Here is a 20,712-nt window from a genome sequence, read left to right as displayed (position 1 = left end):
ACTGGATATTTGGACATATAAATAGATGAATTCAGAATGATTTTTGACTGTTTTCGATGACATTTTGGTTGCTTTTGGTGCTGTTAGCTTGCACTTTTGCTAGATATTAATGTTATTTTTCTTCCTTATATTCATCTTTCTGCTTATTAGTGGTCTTTTAAACAATCATGACTTTTGTTATTATAACTAGGTACCGATATATATGCATAGAAAGATCTCTGCGATTTGTAATTATAACAAGCGACTATTATTTGAGTCCCTATTTTTAAAAACAGGGTCTATTGTCAAATGCAGCGTCTTCTCTGATCAGAAAAATTTCCCACCAAGTTATTTGAAAACAAACAAAATAAACAGCGTTATTTAAAGAAGTAAAATAGGAGTTGAAGTGATGAATAATTTTTGGAAGGTAGTTTGACTAAATTAAATGTTAACATATGGACGTTTTGATTAACACAATGACTGGGAGATATATTTCGTTTCGATCGCACTATGGCACCTTAACGGACATCAAATAAAAAACCGTTAAACTTCGGAGTTATGCTGGCCAAGATCTGCTGAAAAATAACAGCGTGTACTATTCTCTAAAAAATTTTTCGTCGTAAAAGCATGAAGATTCCGAGAAATAGCATTAGTTTAATCTACGTCCCCTAATCGGTTTGTCGACTGATGTAAAACCATCGCTCGCGTTAAAGACTTACAGATCAAACATTCTAGAAAAATTTTAAAACTTAGTTGTTTTTAAAAACTGTTTCTATTCAATAAAATTCAGTTTTAATTCAATAAAAAAGTACATTTATTAAAGTTAAGGTCTTGATTATGAAATCATTATTCTAATGAATATCATTTTATTAAAAATAATTTTGTTTAATTCACATTAGTATATTCGTCTTTATTATAAAAACTAAAGTTACTAATTTTTTTTCTCTACATAAGCTATATACAAGCTCGTACATGTCAATTTATTGCAATATCTATTTCTTCAAATTTTCTTAGAAACTGCTGTATTGCGAGACATATTTACCTAATGTAAATGTATCTCGAAATAGATAACACAATGACTTCGGTAACACTCACTACAACCTCATCGTACCTCCTCACCTCTACCCAGACAAGACAACTTCAGTTCTATTGCGCCGGAATAGGTGACTCAATTGCTGACCTTGCTTAAAACTTTTTCGTTAGACATTTTTAATTGCAAATTCTTAAAACGTATCAAAATTTTAAGAAGTGTACATAATATGTATATATGGTATAGATAAATATATTTCTTATAATAAGGTAAACCCGGGTTTCGCTTTAATTGGAATGAAATGTGTTTTTGAAATTGACACTTCATCAATTTCTTTTTTTAATAATAAATAAACTATTATAACTGTTTTTTTATTATCAAACTTAATTTGTGATTTAATATCCTTCAAATAAAAAAAATGGTTTTAGTTATAAAAGTAAACACACCTTTAGTACCACAAACTAAGCCCACCATTTTGGGGTCTCTATTAAATTGTGATAACATTTTGTCCTAAATGTGAAACTAATTTTTCTATCGGGCAGTAATATTTTTAGAAAATAGAATTTGCCCTAAAACCTGATAGTAATTCTGATGGACAATTACAGTTAGTCCAAAATAACTTTTCAAAATTTTATTATTAGTATTTTTTGGTAAACGGTGTACATATATTACTTAAAACTTATAGATTTTTAAAGAAATATTTGGTTCCAAGACCGGCTGAATCTGATAGCTGGTCCCATTTGTCCATACAGAAAATCATATGCTGCCCCACCAGGGGTAATATCCTCAGATCTTTTTGGGTTACAAAAACAAGAAGCAATATCCACTACAGCAAGGGCAAGCGATATTTAGTTATTTTAAATGGATATGAGTTTATAATCTGCTTGAAAAAAGTCCTATAATAAGTTTTATAAGTTTTCATTAATTCTATAAAAAAAGTCTGTTAATGTATAAATATAATTAATTGGATTGAACTTGTCATCGTATAAATTGTAATGTGATCTGCGGTCCTTCTTATACTGCGGAAAAAAGGAAAACTAACTTACATTCAATTCATCAATTCTCTTATAGGTCTAATTGTTATTATTAAGAGTTATAAGTCTTAAAATATTTATACTACTATATATGATTGGCCTCATATGTTGATATTCATATGTGTAACTTAACAAAATATTTATTTTTGCTATAATAAACATTATAATTTCCTTGGATGTGAATTCATTCTCTCGATGATTTCTGCTAGATACTTGCAATCTTAATTCTGCCATAGACATTCCGATAAGACAATTTGAGTCCATTTAAGACTATTGTTCTGATTCCGTTTTCCTATAGAAGTTTCCTGTAGGAAACCATCAATTGTAATTAGTAGCTTATTAGTTCATTGTTACTCTTGAGAAATATGTTTTTTAAGTGTTTTACTATTCATTTTTTACAATTATTTACTTATAGGCGTTTACACCCGTAGACACCTATAAGGTACGATCGTATAATATTAAAAATATACAATATAAATACATTTAATATATGCATTAGGTATACTATAAGGTTGAGAATTTTTAAATCTTCAGTTTTAATCATAGGAATTTTTAATTATAATAGACTATCTACTATTTCATTTCTGAACGGTTTGCTAATTCAAAATTAACATATTTTGAGCATCCCCAAGTCACATTTCACTTCTGATACACTGTTAAATGTATCTTAAATGAAATAAACCATTTTTTAATTTTTCCAAATTTTTTTTTTTATAAATTTACTGTGAATTTATTAAAAGAACCGGATGTTTCTATGGCAGTTATTTTAAATTTTGAATTGTCTGTTTTTTATTTTTGTTGCTTTGTATTACATAGTTTATATATCTTAAAAAGTAAATTAATTTAGATTATGTGAACAAATCAAAATGAGTTTCTTATAAAAATATGCATCTCCACTATCACTTCAAATATCAACTACATTTGATTCTGATTATTCGTAAGAAATACATCTTCTATAAAAGATCTGCATAAAATAGGATAAATTTGCATTTCTTTTAGTTCAAATACAATTAAAATATAGTAGTGTTCTGTTTATTCCTGCAAATATCAAAGATCCGTCCGCAAAACAGGTTTTTTTTCCAAATTTCATATATTTGTTTCAAGTAGAGACTATAATAGTATTGAAATATAATCTCTGAATCCATATTTATGACAATCCTGCTTAGTAGTCACAAATGTCAAAGTGCTGAATGATAATGAATAGGAAAACTTATACCATCTACTTTGTTAGTGTCCTTGTCTGATAATCTTGAGTTCATCAAACTTTGTCCATGCCCAAATGCAGAAGTTCGTAAAGTTCATCATAATAGAGTACAGGAAAGGAAACCTCCATAACGAATATCACAAGAGACAAAATGGCTTATCTGTGTCGATAGTTGATACTGAACCGCCATATTACCTAAATTAATTGAACCTAATGTATCTCTTTTGTACTTTATGTGGTAGGTATAGTAGGTTGAGGTCCCCTCAAAAGTTTTTTTTTGCAAGATTTTCAGTACGTACGACTTTCCGAGTTTCGAAATTATATGTTATTTTATTTTTACCATTTTGAATTTTGAATATAAATTTATAATTTTAATATAATTTAAGATATTTTAATTTCATTTGAAAATATTAATTTTTTTTCCACTTTTCTTATAGATATTGTTCAACGAAAAACCTAACGGAATAACAAAAAAACTTACTTTGGATATACAAAAAATCTCAAGTCGTACATTTTGAAGTAAGTATTTCGTCAATTTAAATTTAACCTACCTATAATATAATAGATAAATTATTTAAATTTTTAACACATACTCAAATCAATGATTGTAAATCAGTTTTCCATACTTTTACTTTGCGTTCTGGCTCAAAAGTCATAGAAGCACTCTCCAGAGACCGGGGAAATCTGTGCGCTTATCCCAAAAGTAAATTCTCAACATTTTTAAAACATTTGCAGATAAATAAATCTTAAATTCTTGAATTGTGTTAAAAAGGGCAGATAATAAGTAAGTTATAAAACCAAAAAATAAAAAAATCTAACTATAAATAAATAAAAATCATCAAACGAAACTAAATGAAACGAAAGTGTAAGAACGACAAATTTAACTAAAAACATGTAAAATCACTTAATTATCTGCAGAACGAAATGAGTAAATATAAATTACAAAAACAACAAACAATAAACGAAAGAACTACACATTTTTACATTTTTATGCATAAACCGAAACTACACGAAGGAAGCACAAGACATGAACGACACCAACAACAACAAGAACAACAGCAACAGCAATCACACTGCAATTGAGAATGTATCTAGCAGATACATTACTTTGCAAATGTGAAACAATTTTTTTTCTCAATTTTTTTCCATTTCTTTTTTCAAGCTTTTTTTTCCTGCTTTTCGTAGAATTTGTTTGCCGGCACTTTTTTGTGTTGTTTTGACGCTTTTTCTCTCTGACTTTTATTTGTTAGTTCTTGTTTCGTATGTATAAATACGTGTGTATGTGTGTGTTTGTGTGTGGCTGTGCCGTTCATAAACCGCGCTAATTAAATGTGCAGATATTGCCCATAAATACAACAACAACAACAACATAAAAGAAAAGACTGACGCGTATAGCGAACAAAATAAATAAATTATCAGACAGAACCGAAAAATTCTGTTTCCACTCCTGTCCTGTCCCGTCTCGAGCTCAATCTCCAATCCAAATTCAAGCAAACATTGTAACTCTCAAATATGCAATAAACTTTAAATTATAAACATACACAACACTAAAAAACTAAAAAAACAACAATAAACACATGCAATATAAACATTCATTATGAGATTTTTGCAGAAAAAATATTATGAGAAAAAAAAAACATTTTGCAAATCATAAAACAAAGTCAAACGTTAAAATTCGAAATTTTGTTTAAATTTGAAACACTTTGTAGCATTTTCGAAGTGTGGAGCAGAGGGGACAAGGGGAAAACCGCGCAGCTGACACGACTCGATACACACACAGCGAATTTCATGACTCACTTTTAACAATTTTGGTTTTATTTTCTTTGTGACTTTGTGAGTTTTTATAGCAAAAATTATTCTATTTTATTTACTTTAATCATACAAACACACATACATATATATATATATATGTATATATGCCGCTCTCGTCTGCTTGTTCATGTTGTGTTTGTAGTTGTAGTTTAATTAAGTTTTCGTTTGGTACGTTTCAGTTTCGCGGTTAAAACGTTTACAAAAAAATTTTTTTTTTCTGATCTTCCGAATTTGAACAACTAATAACCTTGAAGTCATGATGATTAAATGATTTTTTTGCTTTACAAAAAAGTAGTTAATTACTATTAAAACTAACAAAAAAAAATTGTAAAAAAAATATTATAAAATGAAAACATAATAATTATAATTATAATTAAATATTCTATATTCTATATGTTCTTCAAAGCTAATAATTACGGCGCGTATGCGTGGCTGTGAGGCTGTTTGGCTGCTTGGCTGTTCTTCTAAGCAGACAATGTAATTTCTTAAGCTTCTTGACGCGCAAGAGCCCTGCGGCGTATGTTGATAAGCTGCAAATTACCTTTGCTTATGAGCAATTTGCAAGCTGTTGCGATTTTTGCATTAAGCCATCTTTGCTTCGCTCCTCCGTTTTTGTTGCCGTGTAAGTTTTATAAAGTGTGGAATTTATTGCAGCAACAACGAACATTACAATAACCAACATTACAACAACCACAACAACCACTACACTACACTACACTACAAAAACTTTATTGTAAGACTGCAATTAGGCGCCATAAACACGTCACATAATCTTCACACAAGTTGATTCTATTATGTCCATCCTTATATCCCCACATTAATATATTAACATGCATGCCAATAAACAAATGTACATACACACAAACACACACACACACACACACAGTTACGCATTTTTTATTTTATTTTTTTATAAAATATGTACGTATGCCGTTCGTGCGTGGCTATTTCAATTTTTTATGGCGTAATTGCAGACATTGTTGCCGCTTCTCTGCCTGTTTGCAATTACGGTGTTGTTGCTGTTTTTGCTGTTGTTGTTATTGTATTTACACTGAATTTGTCGTATTTGTTCTAACACAAGCTCTGGCAGTAGTAGTAGTTGTTGTTGTTTTTTCTTTATTAATTGTGGTTAATTATGTTAAAGTATGTACATTAATAATGCTTTTATTAGGTAAGGAGCCAAAGTAATTGTACATATTATGTCCATACATAATTACTATTTTAAGTAAGCCAAGTGTTCCCGATCAGAACGTTTTTGTAATTTATGTAATATTTTCAATCCTATTAAAGGAGGTGAGAATCGCTAATTATGTTGGTATCTCGCAAAAATGTGCTTTATTATGAAATAAAAAAAAATGGTTATGTACATTTAATATGTTTAAGATGTATACTATTATTGTATACATAGTCCAGTTGCTATAATATACATACATATATATATATTTATCAAAGTTACATATATATGTATATGAAGTAAACTTAATAAACGTTTACACTGTGGCAATTAACTCGATAGATGAAGTTCGCTAATTGTGGGTTTAAAACATAGAATTTTATAGGAAAATGAATCGAACACTAAACACAAGTCCATTTATGCCTAATAAAATAAATGAAAATGTCCTAAATTAACTTTGACATGCCCAGTTATTTGACATAAATCCGATGAAAATTTATTAGAGTCGTTAAATTGTAAAATAAATTAGATCAGATATAAAAGTCATTAACATCAATAAATAACTATTTGGTAGGACATAATAAGCTCCTTTCTCTCATAACAATAAAGGAGAACCAGAATAAAATGGATTACTTTTATAATATATCAGCATTAACACAATACAAATCAGTATTGATACCTATAACAATAAGAGAGACAAGGATTGTATGAACCTATCAAAAAAAAAAAACTTGAAATCATCACAGGAATCCTAACAGAGCACTGTAAACTAAAATACCACCTTACAAGGCGGGGTATACTTACGAATGTAAACTGTAGATTCTGTGAAGAGCATGAGGAGTCGGCCACATATATGCTGTTAGAATGTACTGCACTAATACACAAACGGAATAGGCTGCTGAGAATGTATATTCTTACGGAAGTAGCTATACTACTATACTACTATTACTACTAGAGACCTATTCTAAGCCCAGAAGGGGGCACAATAGACCCAAAGATCGCAGTGCCACATCACCTAACAATAATAATAAATCATAACAAATATTTGATGTTATTAAAAATAGTTATATAGCATGAGATAATATTGTACGTTCTTTGTCTTTTTAAGCATAAGAAGTAGTTTCTTCAACCACTTTTCTCCATAGATCACTATATGTTACGCCACCTTTCTCCTCCAACTTTACAGTGTATTTTGTATGTATTGTATATTTTGTATTTCTCAATACTCCTATTCTTCTTAAATCGGTAAGTTCTAAATCGAACTATATTTTCACGTTTCTTAGCTTGTTTTACTAATCTAAATTTTTATTATATTAATTTTTCTACCTTTTATAACAGACAAATGTTCGTACTTGCGTTTGAATATTAATAACTGCATGTTATCACTACTTACTACTATCCAGTTTTCAGATTCATAAGTGAGAATGAGTCTAATTAGGATTTTGTAAATCTGGATTTTTTGCCCACATTACATAATTTTATCATACCACTTTCTTTTAATAGAAATGGCAAGTCGTCACCCTAATTTTTTGCAATATTGTTCTCCCATGAATATGTCTAAAATATACTAGATCTAACTTCACTATTTAAGTAAGGCAATTTTAATTTGACTGCAGAAGAAATTAGGTCTAAAAGAATTTTGTGCACTGCATTTTTAATTGGGTCTATTATACCCATCGTAAAGCTTGAGTATTCTAATGTGAAAATTGTTTTGAAATACAGTAAGGAAAGAGAAACTATTTCATAATTGTTAGATACTTACCAGTACACATTTTTATGCCGTTATAGATGAAGTTATATAAAATTTAAACAAATAGAGCTTATTTTATTATAACTTTAACATTAAAATTAACAAAAAATTTTAATCAATGTATGAAACTAGTCATGGGAATATGTCATCATCACACTTTTTAAAATAGTACAACCAGAGTAAGGTTTTGACTTTCTTCAATAAGTCTTTCCATTCTTTCTTTCTGACATTTTTTTTCGAATGTTTTTAATTATCCTATTATTTATTATTATGAAGTTATTGATCATTGATCATCGGTAATATGCTTATTGCTGGTTTTGTCTTTATTGGGGTGGGACGAATGGTATAAGGAAAAGAAAGACGAGTGGTATCTGTACCTAAACCTTGACGCTACTGCAATCAGTGTTGAAGTATAGATTCATTCGATTTATATATAAGATCAAGTTTTAGTAGATAGATCAGCATAAGAATGATAATAAAAATGTTGGTGATATTATAATTATAGTTATTGTTCTTCTATTCAAAGAGCTCATAACTCATTATTTTATTTTTAACCCCATTGATCTTCAAAACATAATTATTATTTCAAAATGATAAATTGTTTATGTTTCTTCCAATATAATGTATTAACATCATGACTAGTGAGGGAGTACAGTAAATTCTAATAGACAAAATATAATCGCATTGCACTTGTCAAATACTTGAATTTAGAGTACTTGGCAGTAATTTTGACTGATCACATTATGAATGTCTAATCTAGGCTATTGTACAACTTCAAAATGCAATCTTTAAGTTTTCCAAATCTGTTAGTGGAAGTGCAATGTCAAAGTACAAAAGAAAAGTGTCTATAATACTTAAAAACAGAAAACTGAATTTGAATTTGAATAAATAAGCTTTTAATTAAATTGAAAATTGTTTCCGAACACCACAAATGAAATGAAATCTTTCAAGAGTACAAATCCATCATAACTCCACCCATTTTACAAATTTTCCACTTGGAAGGAAAACCTCATGCAACGGTGACTGAGCGAGCGCCAACATTACAATAAAGCGATCCGTCCACAATTATTGTTGGCAGTGAAAATGAAGCCATCGTGGAGTTTCACAAATGTGCGCAAATGATTTCAACGCAAATTTATTGCTGCGATTATCAACGTCTTAAATGCATTTTCATTGGCTGAGATAAAACACGAAACTGAATTATTAAATTAAATTAAATGTGAAGCGAAATAGCGGTGAAGAGTTTGCCTGCTTGCAAAAAAAAAATAAAATTTAAAAAAAATTTTAAAAAAAATAAAAAAGCCAATAAACCGAAAATATATTTAAAAAAAATAAAATAAAAAAAAAAAGCAAAAAAAACAAAACAAAACAAAAAAAAGCTGAAAAGGCAACACAGCTTTCACTTGCAACAAGCGTGACTTAAAATACTTCAATCTGGAAAAGTAACAAAATTTCACAAATTAACAAATGAACGAGATCAGTACAAATATTCGCATTTCATTTAAATCCGCACAAAGTTGGTTAACTTCATGGTTAACTTTACGGTTAACCGAGACAAAAGTTGCGGTCAGGATTAGCTAACAAAATGAAACCAAATAACCAGAAAAAAAGTATTTTTTACGGATGTAATAGGTTAAATTTTGTGAAATCAATGTTGTATTCTAAAGGAAGTATTATTTCTTTGTTTAAATTAAATTGCTAAAATGTAGATCCTCAGGAATTATTAAACTGAGATTATTATTATCTTTTCTTCTAGATCTTTTCTTCTAGTTTAAGATTCTAGACAAAGTTTTCTATAAGTTTTTCAAAGTAACCACTTAACTGGTAGTAAGTATATATACGACTACATGATATGAGTTGTTTTCTCACAGGGCCAATATTAACAGACCAAACACATTTATAAATAAAATATGTTATACATATTACTATCGACATATTTAGTTTTATGGTACAGTTGAATCTTCCAAATTATTAGTCCTTTACCAGATGTTAATACAGAGAGGAAAATTATGTTATTATTTATCATGGTTACATTTTAAATATTGACGCTTTAAACGATTAGAGTTGAAGAAGATATATTCCGAATCTAAACCATTATTTTTTTTTTAATCAAATTAATTATTATCCTTAATTAAATTAATTTGATAACTGTTATAACACTTTACATTGCAACTATTTTTGTTTTTAACATATAGGAAAATTACTGAAAGATTTAGTGCAAAAGACTGTGATGATTCAGCAGAGCTTAGATAAATGTTGATTTTTTTAGGAAACTGAACAAACTTGGTTTTGTTAGTCTATTGTGTTACATTGTATTAAGAAGTAATAACCTTCCTTTCCTTTTGTTTTTTTCTGGCGTTGATTATGGAAAAACCTTTATTCCCTTATGTGGACGAGATTATGGTAATTTCGCTATCTATGGTGTTCCGCTAGTTTTTGGTGACATGATTGGTGGTTTAAACTTTTAATCGTTCAGATAGAACCGTTCGAATTCAAATTCAAGCAATAAAATGTGTTTTGAATCAGTAAAAACCTTGGTAAATATAAGATAAGTAGATTGATATATTAATGCTTCTATGTTTTCAATTTTTCATTCATATTATTTCCAAGATAATGATATGTAAAGCTTAAGACTGCGATTTTGATGTTAACATCGTCGGTAGGTAGACAATATACACAATGTTTATAAGAGAGCTGTTGTCTCCTTATATAAGTGGACAATTTTCATTCAAATTTGTAAAATGAATTGTCTAACGATTTTTTTCCATTCATTTGGAGCTAAGAACTACGACTTTGACTGTTGAATGAACAAGCTTCTTTCATTAAGCGGACAATTTCCTTCAAACCTTTTGACCTGTCGATTTTTTCCATTTATTTAGAGCTAAGAACTACGACTTTGATATTAATGTTAGTCGATAGTTACTACACGCAGATTTAAAAACAGAGACCTCTGCTAAATGCGCAGAGGTCTAATGATCAGTCCATGAACAGTACATGGATGGACAATTTTATTACAAACAAAAAAAATTTTTTTTTTTATTATTTGGAAGACCTTAACCACCCATTTTGACCACAGATCTCTTTAGACTGAACAAAAGATGTGTGTTGATTTTTTTTTTTTTCTAAAGTGAGACCAAACTTTTTTCTAGTAGTTTTTTTGTTGTTAGTACTTCCCCCATTTTATATGTAATTTCTTTGAAAATTTATGCAAATTATATATCAATTCCAACAAATTGAAAGCAAATAAGACAAATCTAAGCAAAAGTCAAAAGCACAAAAAAATGCAAAAATAAATATGAAGAACTACAAGAATAAGTAAATGCCATAAATTTGGCCCTTTGCCCTCTGTGAAGATCCAACACGCATTCACTCTTGTGTGTGAGTTTGTTGGGTGCTCTTGTTAGCGTTCTTTGTGCAGTTGTTGCATTTCAACTTAGCAACAACAACAACAACAACAACAACTGGCAAACATCAATTCAAAAAATAAATTGCATTTAAGAATACTGCAAATAATCTTACAGACACACAACAGCAATTGCAACAACAACAATAACAACAACACCAAGCTAACGTCAATAAACCAACGTACAAAAAAAAAAAACGAATGCATAGCGAATAAACAAACGCATAAAATAAAAAAAATTGAACGTAAACGAAAAGATAACGAACTTAAGCGTCCACTAAAACAGCAACCATCGCATTAAAAGCATTTACTATTTGCCAATGGAGCGCAATAATTCGTGTAAGCAACAACAACAATAACAACAACAATAGTACAAATAGAAGCACACAGGCAGAGGCAGAGCTAAAGACAGAACTAGAGGCAGAGGCAACAACAATGACAATAAATAATCTACTACATTCGTTTATACATTAAACGCAAACGCAAACGCAATCGTGTTGTGTTGCTTTCATTTATTTTATGTGTTTTTTATTTTAAGCTCATTTGTTCGGGTTCAAGGTAGTTTATGCATAAGTGCTCGCACGAATGTGCGTCTCCGAACTTACGCCGCCCTCTAAAAAGCGTAAGAGTGCATAGCAGTTTATACTTGATAAAAGTACGAGTGTTTGCCTTTGCATTTGCAGCAGAAAATATTGCACAAACAACACACAGTGCATTGCCCATGCAAAAAATGACTGGTAGTTTCTGCTCAGATAGGGAATATTAACTCTCAGTACAAAGGTATTATATTCAACTATTACTATCGAATTGGTATAGCATAGCATAAGTTAAAATCAAAATTATTTTCTTTCAAATTAATACTAAAATCATAAATGCGTTTTCACCATTAAGACCTCAAAAGGTAATGGAAAGGTACAGCCCAGAAGAAATGTTTTAGAGCACAACTCAATAGTAAAAACATATCAATAGTGAAAAAATATATTTATTTTTAAAAAATATTTGAACAAAAAAAAAGAGTATAACAGCCCCTAAAAAAGAATCTTGTGACTGATAAAAGCCTGAGGTCAATTTTCAACCATGTTCTGATAAATTGTCTGCAAATTAATAAATATTCTTCCATACTCTCATCCTGACAACGTCGGCAAAAAAACCCTTTTGCTGGTTGCAGATCAAACTAGGCGTCTACATTCTTTGGTAGTAACTTAAAAAATACTCAACTATCCTGACAGCGTCTGTTGAGAATCCCCGCTTGGAACACCCGATCTAGTCACCTACATGCCTGTCAAATAGTGGGCTTAAGCATATTATCATTGTTGTACTTCTAAGACTATTTGTTTTTTTTTTTTGCAGTATATGTTCGGCTTGATTTGTGCTTCGGTATATGGCAAGTTTGCTCTGCGCACCAGTGATTCTGTGCCATTAGAATATTAATAAAATATATACAATTATAGCCTTAATTTTTCTTTAGTTTTTACCTCTAAACGAGAAAAACTCCGTTACGTTGCAAGTAAACATATAAAAAATTAAGTGATTTTGTATCTTGAAAGAGGCGAAAACTACAAAACTCAGTATCTTGTTCAGAGCAATAATTAAGAAAGACCGATCGCAAATGCTCTAACTGATGTTCTTCACGTTTGGAAAGGCAATGTCAACTAAAACTTATTTGAATGGTTTATTAGCTAGAAAGCATAAGAAGATGGAAGTGCAACTTTAGCAATAATATTATGGGGGTATGAGGCTATGGTGATAAACATGTTTTCCAACTTATAAACCAATAATACAGTAATAGACTGTAATTTAATATGGACTATAGGTCACTACGCCATCGTGAAAATGAATTAGTTTATGGCATGACCAATGAAGCTCAAGTTTTGGCAGTGGATTTGTAGAAGTTTTTAGCTGGGTCAATTATTTTGAGAACTTTGCACACTAAAAAAGCTTATCTGAAATGAAAACGGGCTCCCTTTCTGAAGAAAGGGCTTCAGATTTCTAATAAGGGTCATTGCAGAGTACAATTGTGTTGAACACCAGGTAGAACCGTTTCCATTTTTATCTTTCTATATATCTGCTATTTGTATTTTTTTCAACTTTTGAAGTGAAGCGCACTGGTGAACTGACTAAAACATTGGTTTTATCCTAAAGTAATCGGGGTTTATTTGAAGAATAAACTAATATAATTCCAATTTATAGTTTGTGAAAGAGGTAATAGGTACGTTGGGTTTTTTTGTAACCATCAATAGAGTAGCTGTTATAGAAATTTATTTAATTTCAGAATTTTGTAAAGTGTTGAATATTATATTATATTATGAATTCATGCCTTATGGTTAAATATTATTCCTATTTAAGACTCAATTTGTGACGTATTTTCAAATTCTATAAAGACAGTAAAGATTTGCCTACAAACATGTAACATCTATAGATAATCTTACAAACTTTAGTATCATAGATTTTTGCAGACACAACAACAACTCTCAAGATCAAATATCAATCTATAAAATTTGTCAATGTCATTATATTTGCTTTTCTTTTCAATTATCTCTAATATCGTATTGTATCACATCGTTTTGTTGTATATTTGCACCTCGATGACTTCATTGAGTTTCTACTTTTAACTCGTTGTATTATCGATCTATAATAGACATATTTAGGTCGCAATTTTTTGAGGTTTATTTGGGTTTTGAAGATGACTAAAGTAGTTTGAGATTTATTATGATAAGCTTTACTAAAAACTGGTATATATGGTATTGTCCATACATAACATGAAACTGGGAAGTGCTGAGATATATTTTAGATTACAAAAAATCACTTAAAAGAGAAATGTATTTGGAAAATCAATTTCTATTACTCAATTTCTAAAAAATTAGATGAAGGAAGAAATCGATCACTTTTCGTATTAACTTCATGCTATAAACAGATATAGTCAATTACTTCTTTAAGCACCTGTGCTATACAAACTATATAGCTTAAAGTGTAATGAGGATAATTGTTATTAACTAGTGCTGTATATATAATTTATAAAATTTCTGTTGACTCAACTTCCACAAATATTGTATACCATTGGACTTCAATAGTATTATATATTACAAGTACATATATAGCAATAAAATTTTTTTTTTTTTAAACAAATATTCCATATATAATTCAATAATTATATACATACTTGTACATACATAAATTATATAACCACAATCGCCGTCTTAAGTTGAAGTATTGAACTAAGCCGTGTGGAGTTTGCGGTTTGCAATTTAAATGATGCGTAAGCGAAATGAGTTGAGTTGGTTAATGAATAAAATTCGTTATGTCGATGAGATCATTTTTATTTAGAAACGTTATAGTTTTCTAGTTCCAAATAATAAATAAATAAAATAAATATTACACCTGCCAAAATGGGAGTAGCGTTACTGCATGCAAATGAACTTTGACACTTTTGTCAACAAAATCTTCTGAATTTATCCTCTTTTTTGTTTATCTTAACATATTTATATTGGAAGTTTCACTAAATGAAGTTTATTTATTTACTTATTATATTTGGAAAAGTCTTAATTTAAAAAAGGAAAGCAACTTAACTCTTGAATTTATATATTTCAACGGTTTCATAATTATTGTGTCACATAAATGATATTATAGAATCACCTTATAAGAGCCAAAAGCAGATGGCGCTTTTCACTGTATTTTACTATATATCTGTTCAATTTCTAAAATTAATAAATTTATCAAAAACGTATAAAAACAATATTTTTTAGGATTTTATTAAAGTGCATATATTTATCTCGCAATCTGGGCAAAGAAAGTATAGTTACAAAGTGTTATTCATTTCGTAGTCTTGATTTTGTAAAAATGATTAAGTGACATATGTCAGTTCGAACGGTCAAGGCATTATATGTAGCCATTTTACAATATGGATTATTTAGCAGCCGCTGAACGTATAAAAATTGTAAAAATTTGATACAAAAATGGTGACAATTTTTCCCATCGAGGTTTCTTCAACGATGAGGGTTATTTTTCGCTTGTTGTATATATCAACAAACAAAATTGTAGAATCTAACATCGAAAATAGTAAAAATCCACTACTAACTAATGATAACCAATTCCATTTACAAAAAGTTACTATTTGGTGTATTCATAGCACTTGTTCTGGAAGTGTGCTGGGTGCGTATTTTTTTAAAAAGCTGAACAATTTTTAAACCATTTTTAAAAATGGTGTGACAAAACATTAACTCTAATTGCTAAAATCAATCAGGAAGATATGTGATTTCAACAGCACGTCCTACTTCGTCTTTGTTACCCGTAAAAATTCCGGGACGAGTATTTTCACGTTTTGGTGGTGTGATTTGGTCATTAAGATCGTGTTAAGATTGCCACCACTGGACTTTGTTTATGAAGTTACGTAAAAGAACATTTGAGGATAATCCACAAACTCAGGATTTTGCGTTATCTTGAAGGATATTCCTTCTTTAAGTTATAGTCAAACTATTTCTAGCTAAGTGTTAACAAATGATCAAAAATCACCTCAAAAGAATCCAGTAGTATAAGGCGTTCCATGGCAAATTTTTAAATAATGTTGTACTTCACAGCTAATATCAAACTCCATATTCTATACTCCAAACGACATATTTAAATCAAAATTTGATCTAAATCTCAACACAAATTGTTTTTTTTTTACATATACTTTCGGATCCCAATACATTCAATAAATAGAATAGTATCTCAATATATGAACTTGAACTAAGAGCTTTAATTTTTTCGTAAATAATTTTATTTATTCTAGAAGTTAAGCGAATTCTGTAATTACGAAATATTTAGCCATTTTACTATAAATTATTTTTGTCTATTACTTTTTATTACTTTTTTTTTGCTTGCTTAAATGGAAAAAAAATTTTCAGTTTTTACCTTTGAAGTTATTATAAACTTCAAGAATAAAACTGAAGTGAATTGAAATTTTGATAAAGAAACTATGTGAAATGTGTGTGGAATTAGAAAGACGTGAGATACACAAAAAAAAAAAATGGTATAAAAAACTGATTTTATTTTGCCAAAATGACCTCATTTACATTAGAATTAGTATTCCATAATTCGATTGTTGCCATAAATTAAGAATATCAAACATAAATTTTGATCGCAAACATTAAATCTAAACTGACAAAATCTCCAAAATCTGCGAAATATACGAAACCATTAATGTGCACGGAGAAGGTATGACATCACGTTTGACTTTAAGCTGTTTGCATGCCAATCTACAATCTGTGCCTCAACTGGCCACCCCACTCCGTTCGAAACCATTCCGTGTACTCGCGTATAATAATTCATCAGCTCAACACAAGTTGTTATTTTTAAATTTTCCTTGAAGCAAAAACATTTTGCAGTCTTCCACATGATCACTCACAGATTGCTAAAATATAAAATGATCGTCATCATCGCCAAAGTTCGATGTGTCTCAGTTCCGCCGAACGTTTTTTCCTCCGCTCTTATGCATTTTGAATTGAGAAAATATTTTAAATGAGACCTTGATCCCGCATTAAATCTTGGTGGCATAAGATTGTCGCTTGTTGTATTTCACTGTCTGCGGTTGTGTATGGCAGATCGGTATGCGCAGTAGGTAAAGGCACAGGCACAGGCACGGCCACTCCTTTTAATCAGCAGCTGACGATCTTGACTTTTAATATTTTGTATGTGGCTTGGTAGCTGGGTAGCTTGGTGACTTGACTTGACTTGACTTGCCTTGCCTTGCCATGACATTCCGTGCCACTTCACAAGTTTATCGATTATTTTCATTTTCGTTTCGATTATATTCATTGTTTTTTTTTTTTGTTTTATTCTTTTATTATAAAATTTAACTTACAAAATACTTTATAAATGAGATTTTGATAAGTGTTTGAATACTTGTATATCATTTAAAATTCAATTCCCTATTTCACTCTCTTTAAATAGAATTTTTTATTACTTTACTGGTATGTTACCTTTGTTATTGTTAATTATGCTAAAGAATAGATTTATACGTGTCTGAAGTTTCATGTGGAAAAAAAAGGATTAAAATAAAGTTTTTGCTAACAATTCATTCTAGATAATCAAAATTAAAAATACATGTTAAACAAAATACTAAAGAAATTACTGAAGATCTTATAATATGAAATATTATAGATTCTAATAAAGATCTAGAAATAAAAGCAGTAATAACAAGAAGATAACGCGCTTTTATAAAAAAAATAAATGGGTTTATGGATTTCGAAGTGACACAGTGTGTCTGAAGGCATAGTCACGCCTATGGCTTATTCCTTCGTCTGCTGTTTCAAACACCTTTGTTTGCTTTTATCTTCTAGACATAACCAACTCAAGGAAACTATTGAATATTAATTCACTGAACTATGTTAACGTCAGAATAAAGCTCGTCCAGCTTATAGTTAATTCGGGTGTGATAATCGTCATCAATTCGTAGAGGACCATACATTTTACGAAGAATCCATTATGTGAAAATAAGAACAACAAAGATGAGCCAATAAAATCATAAATTCCCGAATTTAATTGTTGTTTTTTCACCTGAAATATAGTTATTTCAACTTGCACTGTTCGTGGTACAAAATATCTGAAATATATGTTTATAAATACTAAAATATTAATTCAAGTATAAAGTTCTGATACTTACACTAATCGCAATACTACTTCTAACTCTAATATCAACAACAACAACAATTAAAAAAAATAAAAAAGAAATACCATAGAATATTGGAAGTCGTCGCTGGCAACTTTAGTTGCTTTATATATATAACCTTTCTTATGTTATCTATATCGCGCCTCGTTTGGTATATTTATTTGGTATATATCTATACTATCACGTCTAATATTACGATATCATTCACAGATGACATTTTGTCATTATGTTTTTTGTTCGGATTCAGTTGAGACCTTATTTACTGTCCTTCTCTCCTAGTCAATCGTAGGGCCCTAACTACAGTAGTTGGTAGTACTACTGATCAAATATGGCTGTACTGTTTAGCTTCTCTGAGAGCCATTATCCTAGTAATTTGCATTATATTCTAAAACCTATTCAGATGAGTGAAAATGTACATATACAAATGCAAATGAGGTTTAATATAATATGCGACTATTTTTTCTGCATGAATATAGTACATCTAAAATAAAATTAACGTACCTACGTTAACTAAATATTATAATTAATTTTATTTTTTAATATTTTGATAGTTATTGAAACCTTATAATGTAAGTTCTTATTACATACATAGCATTGTATGTACAATATCTTGTGATGCCCATACAATATATTAAAAAGATAGTTCCTCTATTAGGTGATCTTATGACAACATCTACATCATATGTCTTGTATGTATCATCACTATAAGACTTACTCTATCTTATATGTAGTATTTTAAAAAAGTGTGTCCTATTCATTCATATTTTCTTCATCGATCGATCTTTCTTGTGTCACTTATACGTTAAATGTGATGGTTGTCCAATATTCACGAAATTGACGAATATTCTAATTTTAGTTTCTCGCCTATGTGTATTATTCGATCTTTTGTTCTTGTTGAGTCAGTAGATTACTAACTATTATAAAATATTATAGTTATTCAGAATTTCAATATGACATAATTTTCATTTATCAATGTTTTTTCCTTTTCAGATCAATTAAAGGATATCACATCAAGGCTTAATACAAAAAGTAAAAAACCTTCTCGGCAAAGCCTAAAAGAAGTAACAAATCAAAAATTAGAAACAAAAAAGAATGCAAAATATAAAATTTTAATTTTGTTTCCCAACAAATTTACCATAAATTTGATAAGTCGTATAATTAAAAAAAAAATTAAAATTAAATTAAAATGTTATGCAGTGTAAGAAACCCTAAATTATGTTAATATTTAGGACTAGCAAAATTAATTGAAAAGATTCAAAATATACGATTAAGTAGAATCCAAGCATTGCATAGAACTTCACAGAAATGGCAATAAACTTTTCCGCATCATTTGCGGCTTGTATTGCTGCTGGACTTAAAGTGCCTCGGCAGATAATGTATTGTATAACGCAAGACACAGGACAGCCCTACGTGCTGTACAAAGACTCACAGGATGCAGAACGCAACGCTGCTGCACTGGGCGGCACAGCAGCGCAATGGGGTACTGAAATGTATCCCGGCATACAGCAACAAGCACAGACGCATTTGAGTGCACAGAATGCGCAAAATACTGCGCCTCAAATAACTTCCGCAGCGCAGGCAGCTGCGGGTGCAGGTCAACCACAGAGCCCAACTGGCGATCCTAACGTACGAGAAAATGGCGGTGATGGTGTACGTCATCAAGGTTCACCATCAACGAGTCCATACCCACAGCAGTCACAACAACAGCGCGCAAATGGTAACAACGGACACGACGACGAAACTGGTATGAATCAGGTAGGTAGAAAAAGATATATTAATTTTCTAAGAAAAATATAAAGACAATTTAAAAAACAGCATTCATTTAAGGTTGCCGGTCTACAAGGTGGTAATCCGCAACAAAATTCAGCGCAACAACCAAACCCAAACCAAAGTAACAATGATCCCCAACAACAGCATCAGCCTACGGGTAATGATGCGAGTGCGGCAGGGAATCCACAACATGTACAGCAAAATGGTGGTCAACCACAGCCAAATGATCCAACAAATGGTTATCAAGCTCCGCAAGCTGGTGAATTAGGCAGTTATTATGCCCCAAGGCATCCAGCACCACAAGGTGCTATGCTAGCACCACCTCCTGGCTTTCCTCCACTACATTATCTCAACAAGCCCGTTTTAACTGGTATGTCAGGTCCGATGGATCAAAATGGCGGCCTTGAAGCTTATTCCATGCCCGAGCTGTTACCTGGTCAACAAAATGGCACCGCACAACAAAACGGCAATCACACTAGTAACGGTAGTGGTGGACGCCATCCTACAAACTCCCCTGCTACACATAAGTCGGCCAAGCCGCATAGCGATTTGCGCCTCTTTAAATGTCTTACCTGCGGCAAAGACTTTAAACAGAAAAGCACATTGCTGCAACATGATCGCATTCATACCGATGCTCGACCTTTTCCGTGTTCGGAATGCGGTAAACGTTTTCGCCAGCAGTCGCACTTAACGCAACATTTGCGCATACATGCTAATGAGAAACCATTCACCTGCGGATATTGTTCCCGTGGCTTCCGTCAACGAGCGATACTCAATCAGCACATACGCATCCATTCGGGTGAGAAGCCTTTCTCATGCCCAGAGTGCGGCAAGCACTTTCGCCAGAAGGCCATCCTCAATCAACACGTGCGCACCCACCAAGGCGAGCGACAGTTATTGCAAGAATTGA

At 30.7% G+C, this 20,712-nt stretch overlaps 1 protein-coding gene across 14 annotated transcripts in view; it reads left to right on the top strand.

Annotated features, from left to right (window-relative positions):
- Nucleotides 1–20,712, top strand: part of LOC119668762 (endothelial zinc finger protein induced by tumor necrosis factor alpha) — a 69,908-nt gene that overhangs the window by 44,258 nt on the left and 4,938 nt on the right. For 11 of the 14 annotated variants that reach the window (XM_038078385.1, XM_038078384.1, XM_038078382.1 and 8 more), the window contains exons 2-4: nucleotides 3,685–3,766; nucleotides 19,023–19,787; nucleotides 19,848–20,601. In XM_038078385.1, the coding sequence (XP_037934313.1) occupies nucleotides 19,338–19,787; nucleotides 19,848–20,601 (1,204 nt within the window). In that variant the 5' untranslated portion in view covers nucleotides 3,685–3,766; nucleotides 19,023–19,337. Of the gene's footprint in view, nucleotides 1–3,684; nucleotides 3,767–19,022; nucleotides 19,788–19,847; nucleotides 20,686–20,712 lie in introns of all 14 variants that reach the window. The other 3 variants (XM_038078379.1, XM_038078388.1, XM_038078387.1) reach the window with 3 other exon arrangements.

The sequence above is a fragment of the Teleopsis dalmanni genome, chromosome 1 (genome assembly GCF_002237135.1).
Source record: "Teleopsis dalmanni isolate 2A chromosome 1, ASM223713v2, whole genome shotgun sequence".
Classification (NCBI taxonomy): domain Eukaryota; kingdom Metazoa; phylum Arthropoda; class Insecta; order Diptera; family Diopsidae; genus Teleopsis; species Teleopsis dalmanni.
This window is presented reverse-complemented; position numbering and strand designations above follow the sequence as displayed.